Source organism: Oncorhynchus mykiss, chromosome 14, assembly GCF_013265735.2.
Source record: "Oncorhynchus mykiss isolate Arlee chromosome 14, USDA_OmykA_1.1, whole genome shotgun sequence".
In the NCBI taxonomy this organism is placed as follows: Eukaryota; Metazoa; Chordata; class Actinopteri; order Salmoniformes; family Salmonidae; genus Oncorhynchus; species Oncorhynchus mykiss.
Window position 1 is genome coordinate 5,443,878 of NC_048578.1, and position 19,245 is coordinate 5,463,122.

At 41.9% G+C, this 19,245-nt stretch overlaps 1 protein-coding gene across 3 annotated transcripts in view; it reads right to left on the reverse strand.

Annotated features, from left to right (window-relative positions):
• Positions 1–2,195: 2,195 nt before the first annotated feature.
• Positions 2,196–19,245, reverse strand: part of LOC110488607 (glutamine--fructose-6-phosphate aminotransferase [isomerizing] 2) — a 42,468-nt gene continuing 25,418 nt past the window's right edge. For 2 of the 3 annotated variants that reach the window (XM_021560880.2, XM_036942737.1), the window contains 10 exons: positions 16,308–16,425; positions 16,023–16,186; positions 15,505–15,600; positions 9,140–9,237; positions 8,930–9,050; positions 8,456–8,728; positions 8,123–8,250; positions 7,729–7,896; positions 4,184–4,345; positions 2,196–3,931 (listed from right to left, as the gene is read on the reverse strand). In XM_021560880.2, coding sequence (XP_021416555.1) covers positions 3,887–3,931; positions 4,184–4,345; positions 7,729–7,896; positions 8,123–8,250; positions 8,456–8,728; positions 8,930–9,050; positions 9,140–9,237; positions 15,505–15,600; positions 16,023–16,186; positions 16,308–16,425 — 1,373 coding nt within the window. In that variant the 3' untranslated portion in view covers positions 2,196–3,886. The remainder of the gene's footprint in view (positions 3,932–4,183; positions 4,346–7,728; positions 7,897–8,122; positions 8,251–8,455; positions 8,729–8,929; positions 9,051–9,139; positions 9,238–15,504; positions 15,601–16,022; positions 16,187–16,307; positions 16,426–19,245) is intronic. The other variant, XM_036942738.1, reaches the window with a different exon arrangement.

The window sequence follows — 19,245 nt, forward strand, 5'->3', positions numbered from 1 at the left end:
TCTGGAACATGTGAACTTTCATGTGCCTTAATAACAAACTTGTATGGCATCTGTAAATATGAATACAATTGTTAAATTACAATCCTAGTTGGTTTAGCCACGGAAAAAGACAGGAACCTTCCCGCTAGCCATGATTGGCCGGAGACAATGGATGGGCTGGACATGTGGAGAGATGAGTTCGGATTAGTCTGCCATGTAACACGCTTATGTCTATAACATGAGCAGGTCAGTATTGTAGGTAATCCTTACTAAAGCATCTTTATTTTGTATTTTTTATATATCACAGAGTAGAACTGCGTAAGTGTTGCTCTCCACTTTCTGGAGGACTGAGTTTTGAAATCATGCATGGTGGAATTCGAGTATGATAGCTAAGGAGATGGAGAAAATTCAGGCGTTTGATTGCAAATATGCAGAAGGTTTCGAAAAGAGAACACACAGAAGAACGCTGTTGTATAAAACACCCGTCTCCGGATTACATCTTCAAATGAAGGACAACCATGGCATCCGTGACAAAGAGGGAGAAGTGTCCATCCATGTATATGGGTAAGATAGTCTAGCTAGCTACATTTTCAGATATTATACATTTCTAATTTAGCCAGAAAGTCATTTATTTCAATTAAAGCTTACTGTTAGCTAGCTAGCTAGCTAACGTTAGCTGGCTGGCTCGCTAGCTAACGTTACGTGTATGATCTGTGTTGTAATATTATTGATATCTCAGAGCCATTTGCATTGCTAGTTATAGCCTAATGTTAGCTATCTAGCTAACAATGAACCTGGTTGGTTAGCTACCTGCAGATTCATGCAGGGTAGTAACGTTATATGTTGGAATTGTGGTTAATTGTTTAGCAAGCTAGCTAGCTACATGTCTAAAAGACTCACTTATGCAAGTAACCACTTTACTACACCTGTGTCCTGTGCATGTGACACATATGTAGACTTTATTTGATATAATATGTGTTTACCAGAGACGGTAATGTGAAGAACATGACCTGCACCAAAGTCAAATTAGGATATAAAGTTAGGCCAACGAGACAGTGTCCAAGTTCTAAAATCCTCCAGTAGAATGCCCTGCTTTTATTTCGTCACACTCACAACCGTAAGTTATTTTCTGTAATTGGCTTGCAATTAACTTGTAAATAATATTATTGTTGTGAGTTTATTTTCCTGTAATAATGAAGACAAATGAGCTAAATTGAAGAAGTTGTAACCTATATGATTTGGTCATTATTTGAACTGGCTAGCCAGCCAACTTAACATTAGCTAGCTAGATAACTAAATAGAAACTAATCAAAATATTGTTTAGAAAGTTGCTTTTAGTTGCCTGGTTTACTAGATTGACATATACTAAATCCATTTTTAAATGTTTGGGTTTATTGGTGTTAAAATACACTAGTTATGCTATTTTGGACCCGCAAAACACCAGTCTCAACACCAACAGTATAGAGGCAACTCAGGGATGGTGGCCTTCTAGGCAGAGTTCCTCTGTCCAGTGTCTGTGTTCTTTTGCCCATCTTAATCTTTTATTTTTATTGGCCAGTCTGAAAGATATGACTTTTTCTTTGCAAGTCTGCCTAGAAGGCCTGCATCCCTGTGTTGCCTCTTCACTGTTGACATTGAGACTGGTATTTTGCAGGCACTAGTTAATGAAGCTGCCAGTCTGTTTCTCAAACTAGACACTCTAATGTACTTGTCCTCTTGCTCAGTTGTGCACCGGGGCCTCCCACTGCTCTTTCTATTCTGGTTAGAGCCAACTTGCGCTGTTCTGTGAAGGGAGTAGTACACAGCGTTGTATGAGATCTTCAGTTTCTTGGCAATTTCTTGCATGGAATAGCCTTCATTTCTCAGAACAAGAATAGTCTGACGAGTTTCAGAAGAAAGCTCTTTGTTTCTGGCCATTTTGAGCCTGTAATCGAACTCACAAATGCTGATGCTCCAGATACTCAACTAGTCTAAAGAAGGCCAGTTTTATTGCTTCTTTAATCAGAACAACAGTTTTCAGCTGTGCTAACATAATTGCAAAAGGGTTTTCTAATGATCAATTAGCCTTTTAAAACGATAAACTTGGATTAGCTAACACAATGTGCCATTGGAACACAGGAGTGATGGTTGATGATAATGGGCCTCTGTACGCCTACGTAAATATTCCATTAAAAATCGGCCTTTTCCAGCTACAATAGTCATTTACAACATTAACAATGTCTACACTGTATTTCCAATCAAATTTGATGTTATTTTAATGGCCATTTTCATTTGCTTTTCTTTAAAAAACAAGGACATTTCTAAGTGACCCCCAAACTTTTGAACGGTAGTGTATATTATAAAATACAATCATAGTTTGTGATAAATCAGCCCAACTTTCTTTAACCCCCATAAAAAAAACAGATAAATACATTAACTACAGTACATCTCAATGTAACATGTTTTACCCTTTACAGTACAAAACTACAATCCATATCACTTTATGCATATCAGTCTTATATTGAGATGTGAAGGGAAATGCTTCACATTTTCGAGAACAAGAGTTAGGGCATGTCAATATAGCCGTTGTGGATTACACTCTGGGAGATTAAATCCACTATAAAAGTAAGTGCAACCAATTGGTCTTCATCCATATATAAGCCAATGGAACCCAAACAGTCTTCATAGAATAGGGCAGAGATTTCGCTCACAATGCTACATGACAGACAACATAATATGATTGCAATGGTGAACGTCATACAATGACTAAACAGAGAATTATGATTCATGAAAGGGTAGTGAATGAAAGGAAGAATAATTCTTATAGTATCTTACAAGACTGTAGCAGTATCACCCGGGCCCTTTTCAACAGATTGGAGTGTAGATTATGAACAGTAATCCTCTCATGATTAAAACCATATTAGATTCACTCTGACAAAGGAGTGATAAAAAAAAGTGCCCCTTGATTATGGGACTACAAGGAATGCATTTTTGTGTACAGTACACCAAAGCAATGTGTGTAGGCCCTACATCACAAGTGTTATGTCCCAATAGCCTACATAGAGCTTTTCAGAATAGTTCCCTACAATATGCTAGCTATTGGCTCTGCTGAATAACAGAATGCTATGGAATAGCCTACACTCCCCAAGATGCAAAGCTAATAAACTTCCACGGGACAGAGAACCCATTTAACAACGATAATATTATTGGAAACATTCACAATGCCTCCCATATTGCACAATTGTAAGCGCTTCAATACACCAACTAAATGCATTACTCCTACAATATGTATTTTTGGCTCAACTGTTTGTGGACAAGGCACACATTTGGTACAAGGCACAGTGTGCACAGGACTGTATAGTGAAAGGATCTTGCTTTGGAGGCATTATTGGAGATAATGCTGATTTGACAGATGGTCAAAGTTTTGATCTCTCTCTCTACAAGGCCCAAAAGGTCAATGGCACCGCCTCAACAGTGTGTCAATAGGACTTCACATTTCTCTGCTTTAAAAATGTCACGTCCCTCTATTCACACACACGCACACAAACACACACACACACACGTTTGTTTTAATATCCTTGCGGGTACCATAAAATAGATTTCCATTGAAAATTATATTTTCCCTAACCCTAACTCTTAACCCTAACCTTAATTCTAACCCTAATTGTAACTCTAACCCTAAACCCAACCCCTAAGCCTAAAATAGCCTTTTTCCTTGTGTTGATCGGCGAAATGTCCCCCCTTATCCCAATTTGCCTTGTTTTACTATCCTTGTTTAACTTCTTGTCCCCACAAGGATGGTCAAACCAAAAACACACACAAACACCATCTACACACATAATCGACTTTGATGGCTTCGCCTCCTCTGTCTCTCTCCTCCGCAGAGCAGTGATGTGGCCTCTACAGCCTTCTGCCTGTCTGTCTGGTTCTACTCCACTGTGACAGACTTGGCCAGGTTCCTGGGACAGTCCACCTACAACCAGAGGAAAGAGAGAGACAGCCATTAAACCAGCTCAAAACTGAGGAGTAAAGGAAACAACACAAGACTAGATAAAACATACAGCATAGTTGATTTTGTGAGTGACGGTAGATTTGAATGCTTGTTGTAATGAAATCTAAATAAAATCAAGAGTAAATACTGGGAATGAAAAGGTACAGTAGTGGATGTCTGTGAGCAAAGGAAAATATTGCATTAAGACAAGGTAGGTTGCAGTGGTAGACTCACGTCGTATCCTCGCAGCACGGCCAGATGAAAGGACAAGAGTTGCAGAGGGATGACACTGAGGATGCCCTGGAGACAGTCCACTGTCTGAGGCAGCTCAATGGTCTTATATGCATTCTTAGACACCTCTGGGTCATCCTGGCAACACAGGATAATCGGCCGCCCCTGAGGGCGAAAGAGATTATTCAAGGCTTTTGATAGTACAGGCTGTGTCTGCGCCTGTGGTTGTGTGTATGTTTGTCTTGGTGCAATTCCATGGTAACAGAATGATGCTGAGACTCCGATGTTTCACTTTAAAAGTATGATAAATAAAAAAACATTTGATTGCAAAGTTAAACCATACAACTATGCACAATGACTACTTTTAACAATTTCCACAGACAATTTGACAAAAACACATTTACTCGAAGAACAGTGCAGATGTAACGTTTGGTAACAGAATGAAGGTCAAATCTCCCTCAGTTCTTTATGTGACCACATTTTCCAAAAACCTTGTGTTGTGAAAAAATATATTTTGGTGGTTGAACTTCAGTAAGTGAAGAATATTAACACACGGTAACATAATGATGGTAACAGAATGACATCTTGGGTCCCTGATCTGTTCTATACAGAAATGCATAATAATGAATGTCCCAATGTTTTTCTAGAAAGGTAGAACATTTTCTATCCTCTTTTGCATGTTTGGGTATTTTTCTACACACTGGCTATTATTCGAATGAGCTCCATCCTCAAACAAGACCACATTTGGTTGGTCCAGACCGGAACAAATCTGTACCAATCATAGACGTCTATGTTTCACAAGTTTTTACATCACAGTACAGCAAAGCACAACAAAGTAGAGTACTGTACTTATTATACAGTATAGTTCAATACAGTAGAGTACAGTAGAGTATAGTTCTATACAGTAAAGTACAGTGCAATAGTCAATTATTGTCATCTACGCCAGTGTGCTGTACTGTACTTTACTGTACTAAACTTGATTATAATCTACAGTAGAGTACTGTATTGTACTGACCTACAATCTAATCTATTTTCCTTTACCGATTTGGCAACAGAATGAAGCGTTTTAATCACTTAATAAATCATAAACAAATTGTTAGCAGTAAAAACACTAATTGGCAAGTTAACCTTCACTTGTTACTTCTGTGAACTTTCATTATCCTCCGTCATGAGAGAAATTGGAAAATATCTTCAAGATATGTGGGTTTTTGTAAAATAATTATAAGACACTAGGCAATATTTCTTAAACTTACAGAAGGCAAATCATTTCAACAAAACAAAATATAAATGCTGATATTAGTTGGCTGGGGTCTTTACTTCAGCATTATTGTGTTTTGATGCATTTCTAATACCTTTTTAAGACGTTTTCTAAGGCCCCTTTTCCATCTGTTTGACCAGAAATCAAAGCCTTTGCCTTTCCCATATTTTTATGATGGAAAAAGGTTGAAAACAATGTACATACAGTGGGGAGAACAAGTATTCGTTACACTGCCGATTTTGCAGGTTTTCCTACTTACAAAGCATGTAGAGGTCTGTAATTTTTATCATAGGTACACTTCAACTGTGAGAGACAGAATCTAAAACAAAAATCCAGAAAATCACATTGTATGATTTTAAAGTAATTAATTTGCATTTTATTGCATGACATAAGTATTTGATACATCAGAAAAGCAGAACTTAATATTTGGTACAGAAACCTTTGTTTGCAATTACAGAGATCATACGTTTCCTGTAGTTCTTGACCAGGTTTGCACACACTGCAGCAGAGATTTTGGCCCACTCCTCCATACAGACCTTCTCCAGATCCTTCAGGTTTTGGGGCTGTCGCTGGGCAATACGGACTTTCAGCTCCCTCCAAAGATGTTCTATTGGGTTCAGGTCTGGAGACAGGCTAGGCCACTCCAGGACCTTGAGATGCTTCATACGGAGCCACTCCTTAGTTGCCCTGGCTGTGTGTTTCGGGTCATTGTCAAGCTGGAAGACCCAGCCACGACCTATCTTCAATGCTCTTACTGAGGGAAGGAGGTTGTTGGCCAAGATCTCGTGATACATGGGCCCCATCCAGCCTCCCCTCAATACGGTGCAGTCGTCCTGTCCCCTTTGCAGAAAAGCATCTCCAAAGAATGATGTTTTCACCTCTATGCTTCACGGTTGGGATGGTGTTCTTGGGGTTGTACTCATCCTTCTTCTTCCTCCAAACACGGGGAGTGGAGTTTAGACCAAAATTCCTCCTCTGGATCATCCAGATGGTCATTGGCAAACTTCAGGCGGGCCTGGACATGCGCTGGCTTGAGCAGGGGGACCTTGCGTGCACTGCAGGATTTTAATCCATGACGGCGTAGTGTGTTACTAATGGTTTTCTTTGAGACTGTGGTCCCAGCTCTCTTCAGGTCATTGACCAGGTCCTGCCGTGTAGTTTTGGGCTGATTCCTCACCTTCCTCATGATCATTGATGCCCCACGAGGTAAGATCTCACATGGAGCCCCAGACCGAGGGTGATTGACCGTCATCTTGAACTTCTTCAATTTTCTAATAATTGCGCCAACAGTTGTTACCTTCTCACCAATCTGCTTGCCTATTGTCCTGTAGCCCATCCCAGCCTTGTGCAGTTCTACAATTGTATCCCTGATGTCCTTACACAGCTCTCTGGTCTTGGCCATTGTGGAGAGGTTGGAGTCTGTTTGATTGAGTGTGTGGACAGGTGTCTTTTATACAGGTAACGAGTTCAAACAGGTGCAGTTAATACAGGTAATGAGTGGAGAACAGCAGGGCTTCTTAAAGAAAAACTAACAGGTCTGTGAGAGCAGGAATTCTTACTGGTCGGTAGGTGATCAAATACTTATGTCATGCAATAAAATGCAAATTAATTACTTAAAAATCATACAATGTGATTTTCTGGATTTTTGTTTTAGATTCCGTCTCTCACAGTTGAAGTGTACCTATGATAAAAATTACAGACATCTACATGCTTTGTAAGTAGGAAAACCTGCAAAATCAGCAGGGTATCAAATACTTGTTCTCCCCACTGTATGCCTTATTTATTGGGGGTGGCAGGTAGCCTAGTGGTTAGACAGTTGGGCCAGTAACTGAAAGGTTGCTAGATCAAATCGCTGAGCTGACAAGGGTAAAAATCTGTTGTTCTGCCCCTGAACAAGGCAGTTAACCCACTGTTCCTAGCCGTCATTGAAAATAAGAATTTGTTCTTAACTGACTTGCCTAGTTAAATAAAGGTTCCATTTAAAAAAAAATCAGGAATTAAAAAAAATAGATGCTTAAATTTGACACCAAATGTGATGTGCTCCTATGAACTTTACATGTTAGTACTCATGGGACATTTTACATCAAAATGTCCCTACTGAGCAAGTTTTAGTTGTGGGTGTGTGTATCTGAATAAGGTTGCATTGATAGACAGGCAGCCAAATTCGGATAATTGGTCTCCAGCGCTGAAAAAAATCTGATGTAAAAAGATCTGATGTGATTGGTCAAAAGATCAATTAATTTGGCTGTCTTTCTAAATGCAGCCTGTGTGAGTGAGTAATGTAACGTACCGATCTGGCTGTGACTTGCTGCAGTGCGTTCTGACACTTGGTGTAGCAGGCGTCTCTCATGATGATCATGATGACCGGCATGTGCTTGTCAATCAGAGCCAGAGGACCGTGCTTCAGCTCCCCAGCCAAGATGCCCTCTGAATGCATGTAGGGGATTTCCTTGATTTTCTGTATGGGAGGAATCAATCAGTTAAATGACATAATAATCAGTATTATCATGTCAGAGTGTGCATATATATAGAGGTTTAATGGTATATAAAGAAGCGGAAAAGAGGAGAAAATGCCAAACATTGCCCCTAGATGGACGCTGACCTCAGGTCAGTTTTTCATGGTTCCTATAACGGTTGAGGGTTAGTATTTAGGGTGGGTGAGCTAATGCTAGATCTGTTCTCACCAGTGCCCCCTCTAGACAGGTAGCGTAGTTGAAGCCTCGGCCCATGACCAGCAAAGACCTCTGCTCATATAGCTCATCTGCTATTGACTTGATGTTCTTATCCAGAGTCAACACCTTCTTGATCAACTCTGAGAGAGGGAGGGGAGGAGAGGAATAGGGGGTGAAAAAGTTTAGTAAGGTTTAGTAAAAACAACAAAGTGGTGTTTTTGTTGGTGAGATCAGGCAGTTTATTGGTTAAAGTGTGTTAGTCATAGTGATATCATGTTGGTTACAGTGAGAAGGTGATAATGGGTTAAACATTATCATAGTGGGTGTTGTGGTTTATAGACTCACCTGGGAGTATCCTGAGTCCATTGATGATCTCCAGCCTCCTTGTCTGCAGGGAGATCCTGTCCTCACTCATCATCAGACCAAACATGATGAGAGCCACAAACTGGCTGGTGTAGGCCTTGGTACTGGCCACACCGATCTCTGGACCAGCATTGATGTGCACCCCGCAGTCTGTGTCTCTGGAGATGGAGGAGCCCACTGTGTTGGTGACCCCCACCGTCAGAGCACCTCTATCCTTACAGTACCTCAGAGCCATCAGGGTGTCTGCTGTCTCACCTGAGGGGAGGAAGGCGCAGAGGACAGAGGCAACTTAGCATTCATACAAACACTAGAATTCTTCCCAATCCAACAGATTATAGTCTCTGTACTAGCATCTTGTATCGGAGTCTCCACAGTTTCCACCATAGAGAGTGAAATAACAAAAACACTAGCGTTTTATGAAACAGCAGTCTACCCACCAACGCAGTATGGCATTACCTGATTGGCTGATGTAGAAGCAGACGTCGTCTCTGAAGACGGGCGTGTTGCGATCTAGGAAGTCGCTAGCCAGCTCCACCATGACAGGAAGCTCAGTCAGCTCCTCCAGAGCTTGTCTGGTCTGAGAGGTGAAGGGGAGAGGGGAAGAGAGGTCATCACCATCATCTTTCCTTTCTCCTTCTCAATCGCACTTCTGGTTGGTTCACTTACAGCCACGGCAGCATGGAAGCTGGTTCCACAGCCAATCATGATGAGGCGTCTGCAGCGTTTGATCTCCTTCAGGTGGTCCTTCAATCCCCCCAGGATCACTGGACAAGATAGGACAGAAGAGAGGAGACCATCAGCATTAGCATATAGAGGTGAGAGGTGAGAGGGATATTGTTCAGATATTTAGGGGTTTTATGTGAATATGTTGGGATTGCGTTGACAATGTTTTTATTTGTCCAAAGCTGTTTATTCTACCTTTTTTCTTTAACTATTAATTATAAATGTTTAAAAACATGATAAAAAATAAATAAATTGTGTTTTGATATCTGAGGCTCGGGAATAGGGGGTCACATAGTAAGTGGGTGTTTGTATTGGTTTATAAATATATGTTTTGCAGTTGTGGCACGTCTCCAGTCTTACAGCACAGTAGGCCTATACTTCCACATAGTAACTGTTAATTATTGTCGCGTAGGCTTCGGTTGAAGCTCAATGTTAAATTAAAATGTCCCTATCATCATATCTAATCCAACATGATACCAAAGTCGATGAAAATGGTGAAGGGGAGAGTGCAAATCACCTTGATTGGCGGCACACAACACATTCCCTGTCGCTCGTCATGAACCGTCAGGCAGTTACCGAGAACCGCATACCGGATTTTGAACAGGATCGATAGCATTAGGAAACAATATGATTTGCTGCCCCGACCTAGCTCAATGTCTAGGCGTCGGATAAGAACAAGACCACAGGTCCATAACGTGACCATTACACTTGCTACATTTCTGACTGAATAAGTTTGCAAGGGCAACCGTTTGGATGACATTTAGAAGTTATTGCTCTCATGTGCCAAAAGAGAACAAACGAGGTGCTACCTTTTTGGCTGTGCTAAGACCTTCAAAAGTCAACCGGAGTTAAAACGTTGATTTGAATGGGAAGTCATTTTAAAATGTAAGACTGTCCCAATCTAGTTAGTTCAAAACTGATTTTAGATGGCAACAGTCAGCAGACCAGGGTTTAAACCAGCAACCCTTGAAGTTATGCAAGCACACCACCTATGCCACTAAGGTCCAGACATTTTGCCAGAGGCCGCATTACAGGTTAGAACAGCATTGCCAATGACAGCATTGGCCTGAAGCCGAAAAAAAGAGGACATTTGTGAGCACCACAATGCCTAGTTCAACCATGCTCTACTAAGGTTTTCCAGCACAAAGCTTTGACCTACTAGACTAACTATTTTGGTTTATTGTACTAAAAACAATGTATAGGCATGTTGCCTGGGATTCAAACCTTCTCAAACAGCCTAATTTACTCTTCAGTGGGATTATGGACTTTACAGTGACCTGCTATTAAAATAATGTGTGTGTACGTATATAAATACACATACTGTGTACATACACACAGTGTATGTACACACACACACAGTACATACACAGTGTATTTATACACATACTGCTCAAAAAAATAAAGGGAACACTAAAATAACACATCCTAGATCTGAATGAATGAAATATTCTTATGAAATACTTTTTTCTTTACATAGTTGAATGTGCTGACAACAAAATCACACAAAAATGATCAATGGAAATCAAATTTATCAACCCATGGAGGTCTGGATTTGGAGTCACACTCAAAATTAAAGTGGAAAACCACACTACAGGCTGATCCAACTTTGATGTAATGTCCTTAAAACAAGTCAAAATGAGGCTCAGTAGTGTGTGTGGCCTCCACGTGCCTGTATGACCTCCCTACAACGCCTGGGAATGCTCCTGATGACAGTCTGTGGTGCAACGTGGCGTTGGTGGATGGAGCGAGACATGATGTCCCAGATGTGCTCAATTGGATTCAGGTCTGGGGAACGGGCGGGCCAGTCCATAGCATCAATGCCTTCCTCTTGCAGGAACTGATGACACACTCCAGCCACATGAGGTCTAGCATGGTCTTGCATTAGGAGGAACCCAGGGCCAACCGCACCAGCATATGGTCTCACAAGAGGTCTGAGGATCTCATCTCGGTACCTAATGGCAGTCAGGCTACCTCTGGCAGGCACATAGAGGGCTGTGCGGCCCCCCAAATAAATGCCACCCCACACCATGACTGACCCACCGCCAAACCGGTCATGCTGGAGGATGTTGCAGGCAGCAGAACGTTCTCCACGGCATCTCCAGACTCTGTCACGTCTGTCACATGTGCTCAGTGTGAACCTGCTTTCATCTGTGAAGAGCACAGGGCGCCAGTGGCGAATTTGCCAATCTTGGTGTTCTCTGGCAAATGCCAAACGTCCTTCACGATGTTGGGCTGTAAGCACAACCCCCACCTGTGGACGTCGGGCCCTCATACCACCCTCATGGAGTCCGTTTCTGACCGTTTGAGCAGACACATGCACATTTGTGGCCTGCTGGAGGTCATTTTGCAGGGCTCTGGCAGTGCTCCTCCTGCTCCTCCTTGCACAAAGGAGGAGGTAGCGGTCCTGCTGTTGGATTGTTGCCCTACTACGGCCTCCTCCACGTCTCTACTGGCCTGTCTCCTGGTAGCGCCTCCATGCTCTGGACACTACGCTATATATAGTGCCTTACGAAAGTATTCGGCCCCCTTGAACTTTACGACCTTTTGCCATATTTCAAGCTTCAAACATAAAGATATAAAACTGTATTTTTTTGTGAAGAATCAACAACAAGTGGGACACAATCATGAAGTGGAACGACATTTATTGGATATTTCAAACTTTTTTAACAAATCAAAAACTGAAAAATTGGGCGTGCAAAATTATTCAGCCCCTTTACTTTCAGTGCAGCAAACTCTCTCCAGAAGTTCAGTGAGGATCTCTGAATGATCCAATGTTGACCTAAATGACTAATGACGATAAATACAATCCACCTGTGTGTAATCAAGTCTCCGTATAAATGCACCTGCACTGTGATAGTCTCAGGTCCGTTAAAAGCGCAGAGAGCATCATGAAGAACAAGGAACACACCAGGCAGGTCCAAGATACTGTTGTGAAGAAGTTTAAAGCCGGATTTGGATACAAAAATATTTCCCAAGCTTTAAACATCCCAAGGAGCACTGTGCAAGCGATAATATTGAAATGGAAGGAGTATCAGACCACTGCAAATCTACCAAGACCTGGCCGTCCCTCTAAACTTTCAGCTCATACAAGGAGAAGACTGATCAGAGATGCAGCCAAGAGGCCCATGATCACTCTGGATGAACTGCAGAGATCTACAACTGAGGTGGGAGACTCTGTCCATAGGACAACAATCAGTTGTATATTGCACAAATCTGTCCTTTATGGAAGAGTGGCAAGAAGAAAGCCATTTCTTAAAGATATCCATAAAAAGTGTCGTTTAAAGTTTGCCACAAGCCACCTGGGAGACACACCAAACATGTGGAAGAAGGTGCTCTGGTCAGATGAAACCAAAATTTAACTTTTTGGCAACAATGCAAAACGTTATGTTTGGCGTAAAAGCAACACAGCTGAACACACCATCCCCACTGTCAAACATGGTGGTGGCAGCATCATGGTTTGGGTCTGCTTTTATTCAGCAGGGACAGGGAAGATGGTTAAAATTGATGGGAAGATGGATGGAGCCAAATACAGGACCATTCTGGAAGAAAACCTGATGGAGTCTGCAAAAGACCTGAGACTGGGACGGAGATTTGTCTTCCAACAAGACAATGATCCAAAACATAAAGCAAAATCTACAATGGAATGGTTCAAAAATAAACATATCCAGGTGTTAGAATGGCCAAGTCAAAGTCCAGACCTGAATCCAATCGAGAATCTGTGGAAAGAACTGAAAACTGCTGTTCACAAATGCTCTCCATCCAACCTCACTGAGCTCGAGCTGTTTTGCAAGGAGGAATGGGAAAAAATGTCAGTCTCTCGATGTGCAAAACTGATAGAGACATACCCCAAGCGACTTACAGCTGTAATCACAGCAAAAGGTGGCGCTACAAAGTATTAACTTAAGGGGGCTGAATAATTTTGCACGCCCAATTTTTCAGTTTTTGATTTGTTAAAAAAAGTTTGAAATATCCAATAAATGTCGTTCCACTTCATGATTGTGTCCCACTTGTTGTTGATTCTTCACAAAAAAAATACAGTTTTATATCTTTATGTTTGAAGCCTGAAATGTGGCAAAAGGTCGCAAAGTTCAAGGGGGCCGAATACTTTCGCAAGGCACTGTATATATACACACACACATTCACAGTGCCTTCAGAAAGTACCCTAGACTCCTGGACTTTTTCCACATTTTGTTACGTTACACCCTTAAAATTTGATTAAATAAAAAAAATATTATTTTTTATATTAGCAAATGTATTAAACATAAAAAACAGAAAGTCAGACCGTTTTCTATGAGACTTGAAATTGAGCTCAGGTGCGTCCTGTTTCCATTCATCATCCTTGAGATGTTTCTATAACTTGAGATGTTTCTATAACTTGACTGGAGTCCAACTGTGGTAAATTCAATTGATTGGACATGATTTGGAAAGACACACACCTGTCTATATAAGGTCCCACAGTTGACAATGCATGTCAGAGCAAAAACCAAGCCATGAGGTCGAAGGAATTGTCCGTAGACCTCCGAGACAAGACTGTGTCGAGGCACAGATGTGGGGAATGTCTGCATCATTGAAGGTCCCCAAGAACACAGTAGTCTCCATCATTCTTAAATGGAAGAAGTTTGGAACCACCAAGCTGGCTGCCCGGCCAAACTGAGCAATCGGTGGAGAAGGGCCTTGGTCAGGGAGGTGACCAAGAACCCGATGGTCACTCTGACAGAGCTCCAGAGTTCCTCTGTGGAGATGGGAGAACCTTCCAAAAGGACAACCATCTCTGCAGCACTCCACCAATCAGGCCTTTATGGAAGAGTGGCCAGAAGGAAGCCACTCCTCAGTAAATGGCACGACAGCCCGCTTGGAGTTTGCCAAAAGGAACCTAAAGACTCTCAGACCATGAGAAACAAGATTCTCTGGTCTGATGAAACCAAGATTGACCTCTTTGGCCTGAATGCCAAGTGTCATGTCTGGAGGAGATCTGGCACCATCCCTACAGTGAAGCATGGTCGTGGCAGTATCATGCTGTGGGATGTTTTTCAGCGGCAGGGACTGAAAGACTAGTCAGGATCGAGGCAAAGATGAACGGAGAGATCCTTGATGAAAACCTGCTCCAGAGCACTCAGGATCTCAGATTGGGGTGAAGGTTCACCTTCCAACAGGACAACGACCCTAAGCACACAGCCAAGACAACGCAGGAGTGGGTTCATGCCAAGTCTCTGAATGTCCTTGAGTGGCCCAGACTTGAACCCGATCGAGCGTCTCTGGAGACCTGAAAATAGCTGTGCAGCGACGCTCCCCATCCAACCTAACAGAGCTTGAGAGGATCTGCAGAGAAGAATGGGAAAAATTCCCCAAATATAGGTGTGCCAAGCTTGTAGCGTCGTACCCAAGAAGACTCGATGCTGTAATCGCTGCCAAAGGTGCTTCAATAAAGTTCTGAGGAAAGGGTATGAATACATTTGTAAATGTCATATTTCCGTTTTTTATTTGTAATAAATTTGCAAACATTTCTAAAAACCTGTTTTTGCTTTGTCATATTGATGATTGATTGATGAGGAAAAAAACAAATAATCAATTTTAAAATAAGGCTACTCATTAATATATATATATATATATTTATCATTAGGCTGAATGTATTTTTTGATATAGGCCTATTGTAAATGTATATTATTGTAGCATCACCATTATTGCAAAAATAAATACAAACATAACTTTGGACTACATATTCACTGCCCATTGATCAGCACAGCAAAATATTATGAAATCCCAGTAGGCACCACATTACTACAAGACAAAACAGCTCACTCAATAAAGCCTGATGATCTTGTAAGTATAAAAGCTTGCTGTCATATAAACAAATAAACTTTGAGAAGGTAGTGGAATGGGATAACGTCTTAGTGTGGTGTATGAAGAATCCAATAACTTACCTTGTATGCAGTACAAATCACATTATTGTGGGTGCACCTCATCTTAAGACTGTGAATTAGGCTGTTTGAGAAGGTTTGAATCCTAAGCGACCTGCCTACACATTGTTTGAAGTACAATAGACCAACATAGCTACAGTAGTAGGTCAAAGCTGTGTGCTGGAAAACCTTGGTAGACGTTGAAGTAAGCACTGTGGTGCTCATGTGAATTTCCTTTATCGGCTTCAGACCAATGCCTACTTCTCACAAACATAGTTTTTTGTTTTTAATAACGTATGCCTCCGTGAATTGCTGTGCTAATATTGATTGAGCCTAGGGCACTGTGCCATCAGCATCCTGGAACAATAGGGAGGGACCGGATCAGGATATGACATCGTCATGGTAAGCTACCTTTGTTGGTGTCGAAGCAGATCCGCCCCCTCATGGTGTTGAACACAGACTCTGGCTGTTCAAAGATCTCCTTTTGCATGAATGCCTCAAAGTTACCTGCACAGAAAAGATAAGGACACAATAGGGACAGTGGTTACTACACAGGTGTAGTTACTCACTAACGTCAGCAGGGGGAGATCTTATTCTAGTGTTCTTAGAGGTATAGCAGCTTCAATACAGTATGTGTGGCCAAATGGGTATGTGTTCTCTGTGTAATATCAGACTACATTTCACTAGTATGACATTAGACCTTATCTTTGACATGTCTTTGTGAATGGGAAGGTATCGATACTGACCAGCTCTAGGTTTAAGGTCCCTTTAGGTACATATCGAGAATCAGCTTTCCCTCCTCAAATCCTAAATATTGCACATTAACCTTGCACAGAACTGGTCAGGTCAGTGTGCAGGGCCTGGGACACTCTATCTTACTCCTAATTAACCCTTCGGTTTCCATGGCGACGAGCCCTATGATCTCTAACCTTTCATGATCTCCTGCAATTCCATCTGGAGGGTCTGGATGGCCCGGACAGGAACCTCCCCTGCCAGGCGGTTCAGCCTATGGAGGGACAGCTTCCCCCCTACAACCGCTGCTATGTCATCATCCTCCAGGTAGATCACCTTGTTGGTGTGCTCTATGATGGCACTGGGCAGGGAGAGCGAGGAGGAGAAAGAAAAAAAGGATCACGAGACAAGCACAAATGCATGCGCCACACACACACCGTGCACGTGTTCACACACACACACACCTAGGGCTTTCAGCTCACCTAGCGTCAGAAGCAAAGTAGTACTCCACAGCCTTGCCGTCTTCAGCAGAATTCACAGCATTGGCGATATCTGGCCGGTTATGGCTGTTCTTTTCCTGGACCCCCTCTTTGAACATAGCTACTCGACAGAGGGCAGGGGGTATAGGGCATGGGTTATGGTTCATGGTTCAAACTGAGCACTGGAACAACCAGAGATGGATCACTGAAATCAACACTTCTACTTTACTTGAACTCTCCACCTAAAACATTTTGTAATTTTTCATAAACTGGTAACAGCTGTTTTAACCCGATGATTGCAAACCAAAACAAGTTCATGATTGTGATTGACAAACAACAGAGGAGAGGAGCCATCTGAGCCAAGGCTCCTTTCACCATAAATGAACATGCTAATCATCTGGTTACATTGCTTCAGAAGATTCTGGAATTAATAATCAGGTGGAGGTTCAAACTGCCATCCGTTTTGATTTGTCACATATTATTTATAAGGTGACTGAACGCAGTTGAGGGACGTTTGCCCTTAAGCACAGTTACAGTAGAGCACTGCAGTCATGATGGGGCCAGGAGTATTAGTCCCCAATAGCGATAAATGACCTTGTTCTCTCCTCGTCTCTTTGCCTTCATCTGTACTCCACAGGTGAATTTACAGTATGCATCCACTATGTTGCTTTCACCTAATCCTGTGTTTTAAAAGAGATGAGGGAAAGGAGCAGAGAGAAGGAAGCCACTTTATGGTACTGAGAGAAGCAAACCCATTATCTACTTCCCTTCCTCATTCCTTTCTCATTGGACTTTAGACCGGACCCCAGTCTCCATCTAGAAACTGCAATAATAAATCTGAGCGTAGTTAAGTAAACAGATGAAGACACAGTCAACATACCTACAGGGTGTTCTGTCTCCAAATTGATGATACACACAAAGAGAACATAACACACCAAACCCATGACTGTTATTAACTGAATGAGTAGGTAAGGGGCAGATTTATTGTGACACTTTTCAAGAAGCATATTTTAAATGTATAATTTGGAGAGGGCTATGATATCTCATAGAGGTTCAACATCGTATTGGCATTTCCACAAGAAGCAAGAGTGATTTCTCAAACACATACAGTACCAGTCAAAGGTTTGGACACACCTACTCATTCCAGGGTTTTTCGTTTATTTTTTACTATTTTATACATTGTAGAATAATAGTGAAGACATCAAAACTATGAAATAACACATATGGAATCATGTAGTAACCAAAAAAGTGTTAAACAATGCAAAATATATTTTATATCATCAAGGCAAAGGGTGGCTACTTTGAATAATCGAAAATATATGTTTAACATTTTTTTTGGTTACTACATGATTCCATATGTGTTATGTAATAGTTTTGATGTCTTTAAAATTATTCTACCTTTTAATGGCATCAGACCGAGGCTCTGCATCTGTCCTCGTGCTCCTAGACCTTAGTGCTGCTTTTGATACCATCGATCACCACATTCTTTTGGAGAGATTGGAAACCCAAATTGGTCTACACGGACAAGTTCTGGCCTGGTTTAGATCTTATCTGTTGGAAAGATATCAGTTTGTCTCTGTGAATGGTTTGTCCTCTGACAAATCAACTGTAAATTTCGGTGTTCCTCAAGGTTCCGTTTTAGGACCAATATTGTTTTCACTATATATTTTACCTCTTGGGGATGTCATTCGAAAACATAATGTTAACTTTCACTGCTATGCGGATGACACACAGCAGTACATTTCAACGAATCGTGGTGAAGCCCCAAAATTGCCCTCGCTAGAAGCCTGTGTTCAGACATAAGGAAGTGGATGGCTGCAAACTTTCTACTTTTAAACTCGGACAAAACAGAGATGCTTGTTCTAGGTCCCAAGAAACAAAGAGATCTTCTGTTGAATATGAAAATTAATCTTGATGGTTGTACAGTCGTCTCAAATAAAACTATGCAGGACCTTGGCGTTACTCTGGACCCTGATCTCTCTTTTGACGAACACATCAAGACTGTTTCATGGACAGCTTTTTTCCATCTACGTAACATTGCATAAATCAGAAACTTTCTATCCAAAAATGATGCAGAAAAATGAATCCATGCTTTTGTAACTTCTAGGTTAGACTACTGCAATGCTCTACTTTCCGGCTACCTGGATAAAGCACTAAATAAACTTCAGTTAGCGCTAAATACGGCTGCTAGAATCCTGACTAGAACCAAAACATTTGAACATACTACTCCAGGGCTAGCCTCCCTACACTGGCTTCCTGTTAAGGCAAGGGCTGATTTCAAGGTTTTACTGCTAACCTACAAAGCATTGCTCCTACCTATCTTTCCGATTTGGTCCTGCCGTACATACCTACACGTACGCTACGGTCACAAGACGCAGTCCTAATTGTCCCTAGAATTTCTAAGCAAACAGTTGGAGGCAGGGCGTTCTCCTATAGAGCTCAGTTTTTATGGAATGGTCTGCCTTCCCATGTGAGAGACGGAGACTCTGTCTCAACCTTTAAGTCTTTACTGAAGACTCATCTCTTCAGTAGGTCATATGATTGAGTGTAGTCTGGCCCAGGAGTGTGAAGGTGAACGGAAAGGCACTGGAGCAACGAACCGCCCTTGCTGTCTCTGCCTGGCAGGTTCCCCTCTCTCCACTGGGATTCTCTGCCTCTAACCCTATCACAGGGGCTGAGTTACTGGCTTACTGGTGCTCTTCCATGCCGTCCCTAGGAGGGGTGCGTCACTTGAGTGGGTTGAGTCAGTGACGTGATCTTCCTGTCTGGGTTGGCGCCCCCCTTTGGGTTGTGCCTTGGTGGAGATCTTTATGGGCCATACTCGGCCTTGTCTCAGAATGGTAAGTTGGTGGTTGAAGATATCCCTCTAGTGGTGTGGGTGCTTTGGCAAAGTGGGTGGGGTTATATCCTGCCTGTTTGGCCCTGTCCGGGGTATCATCGG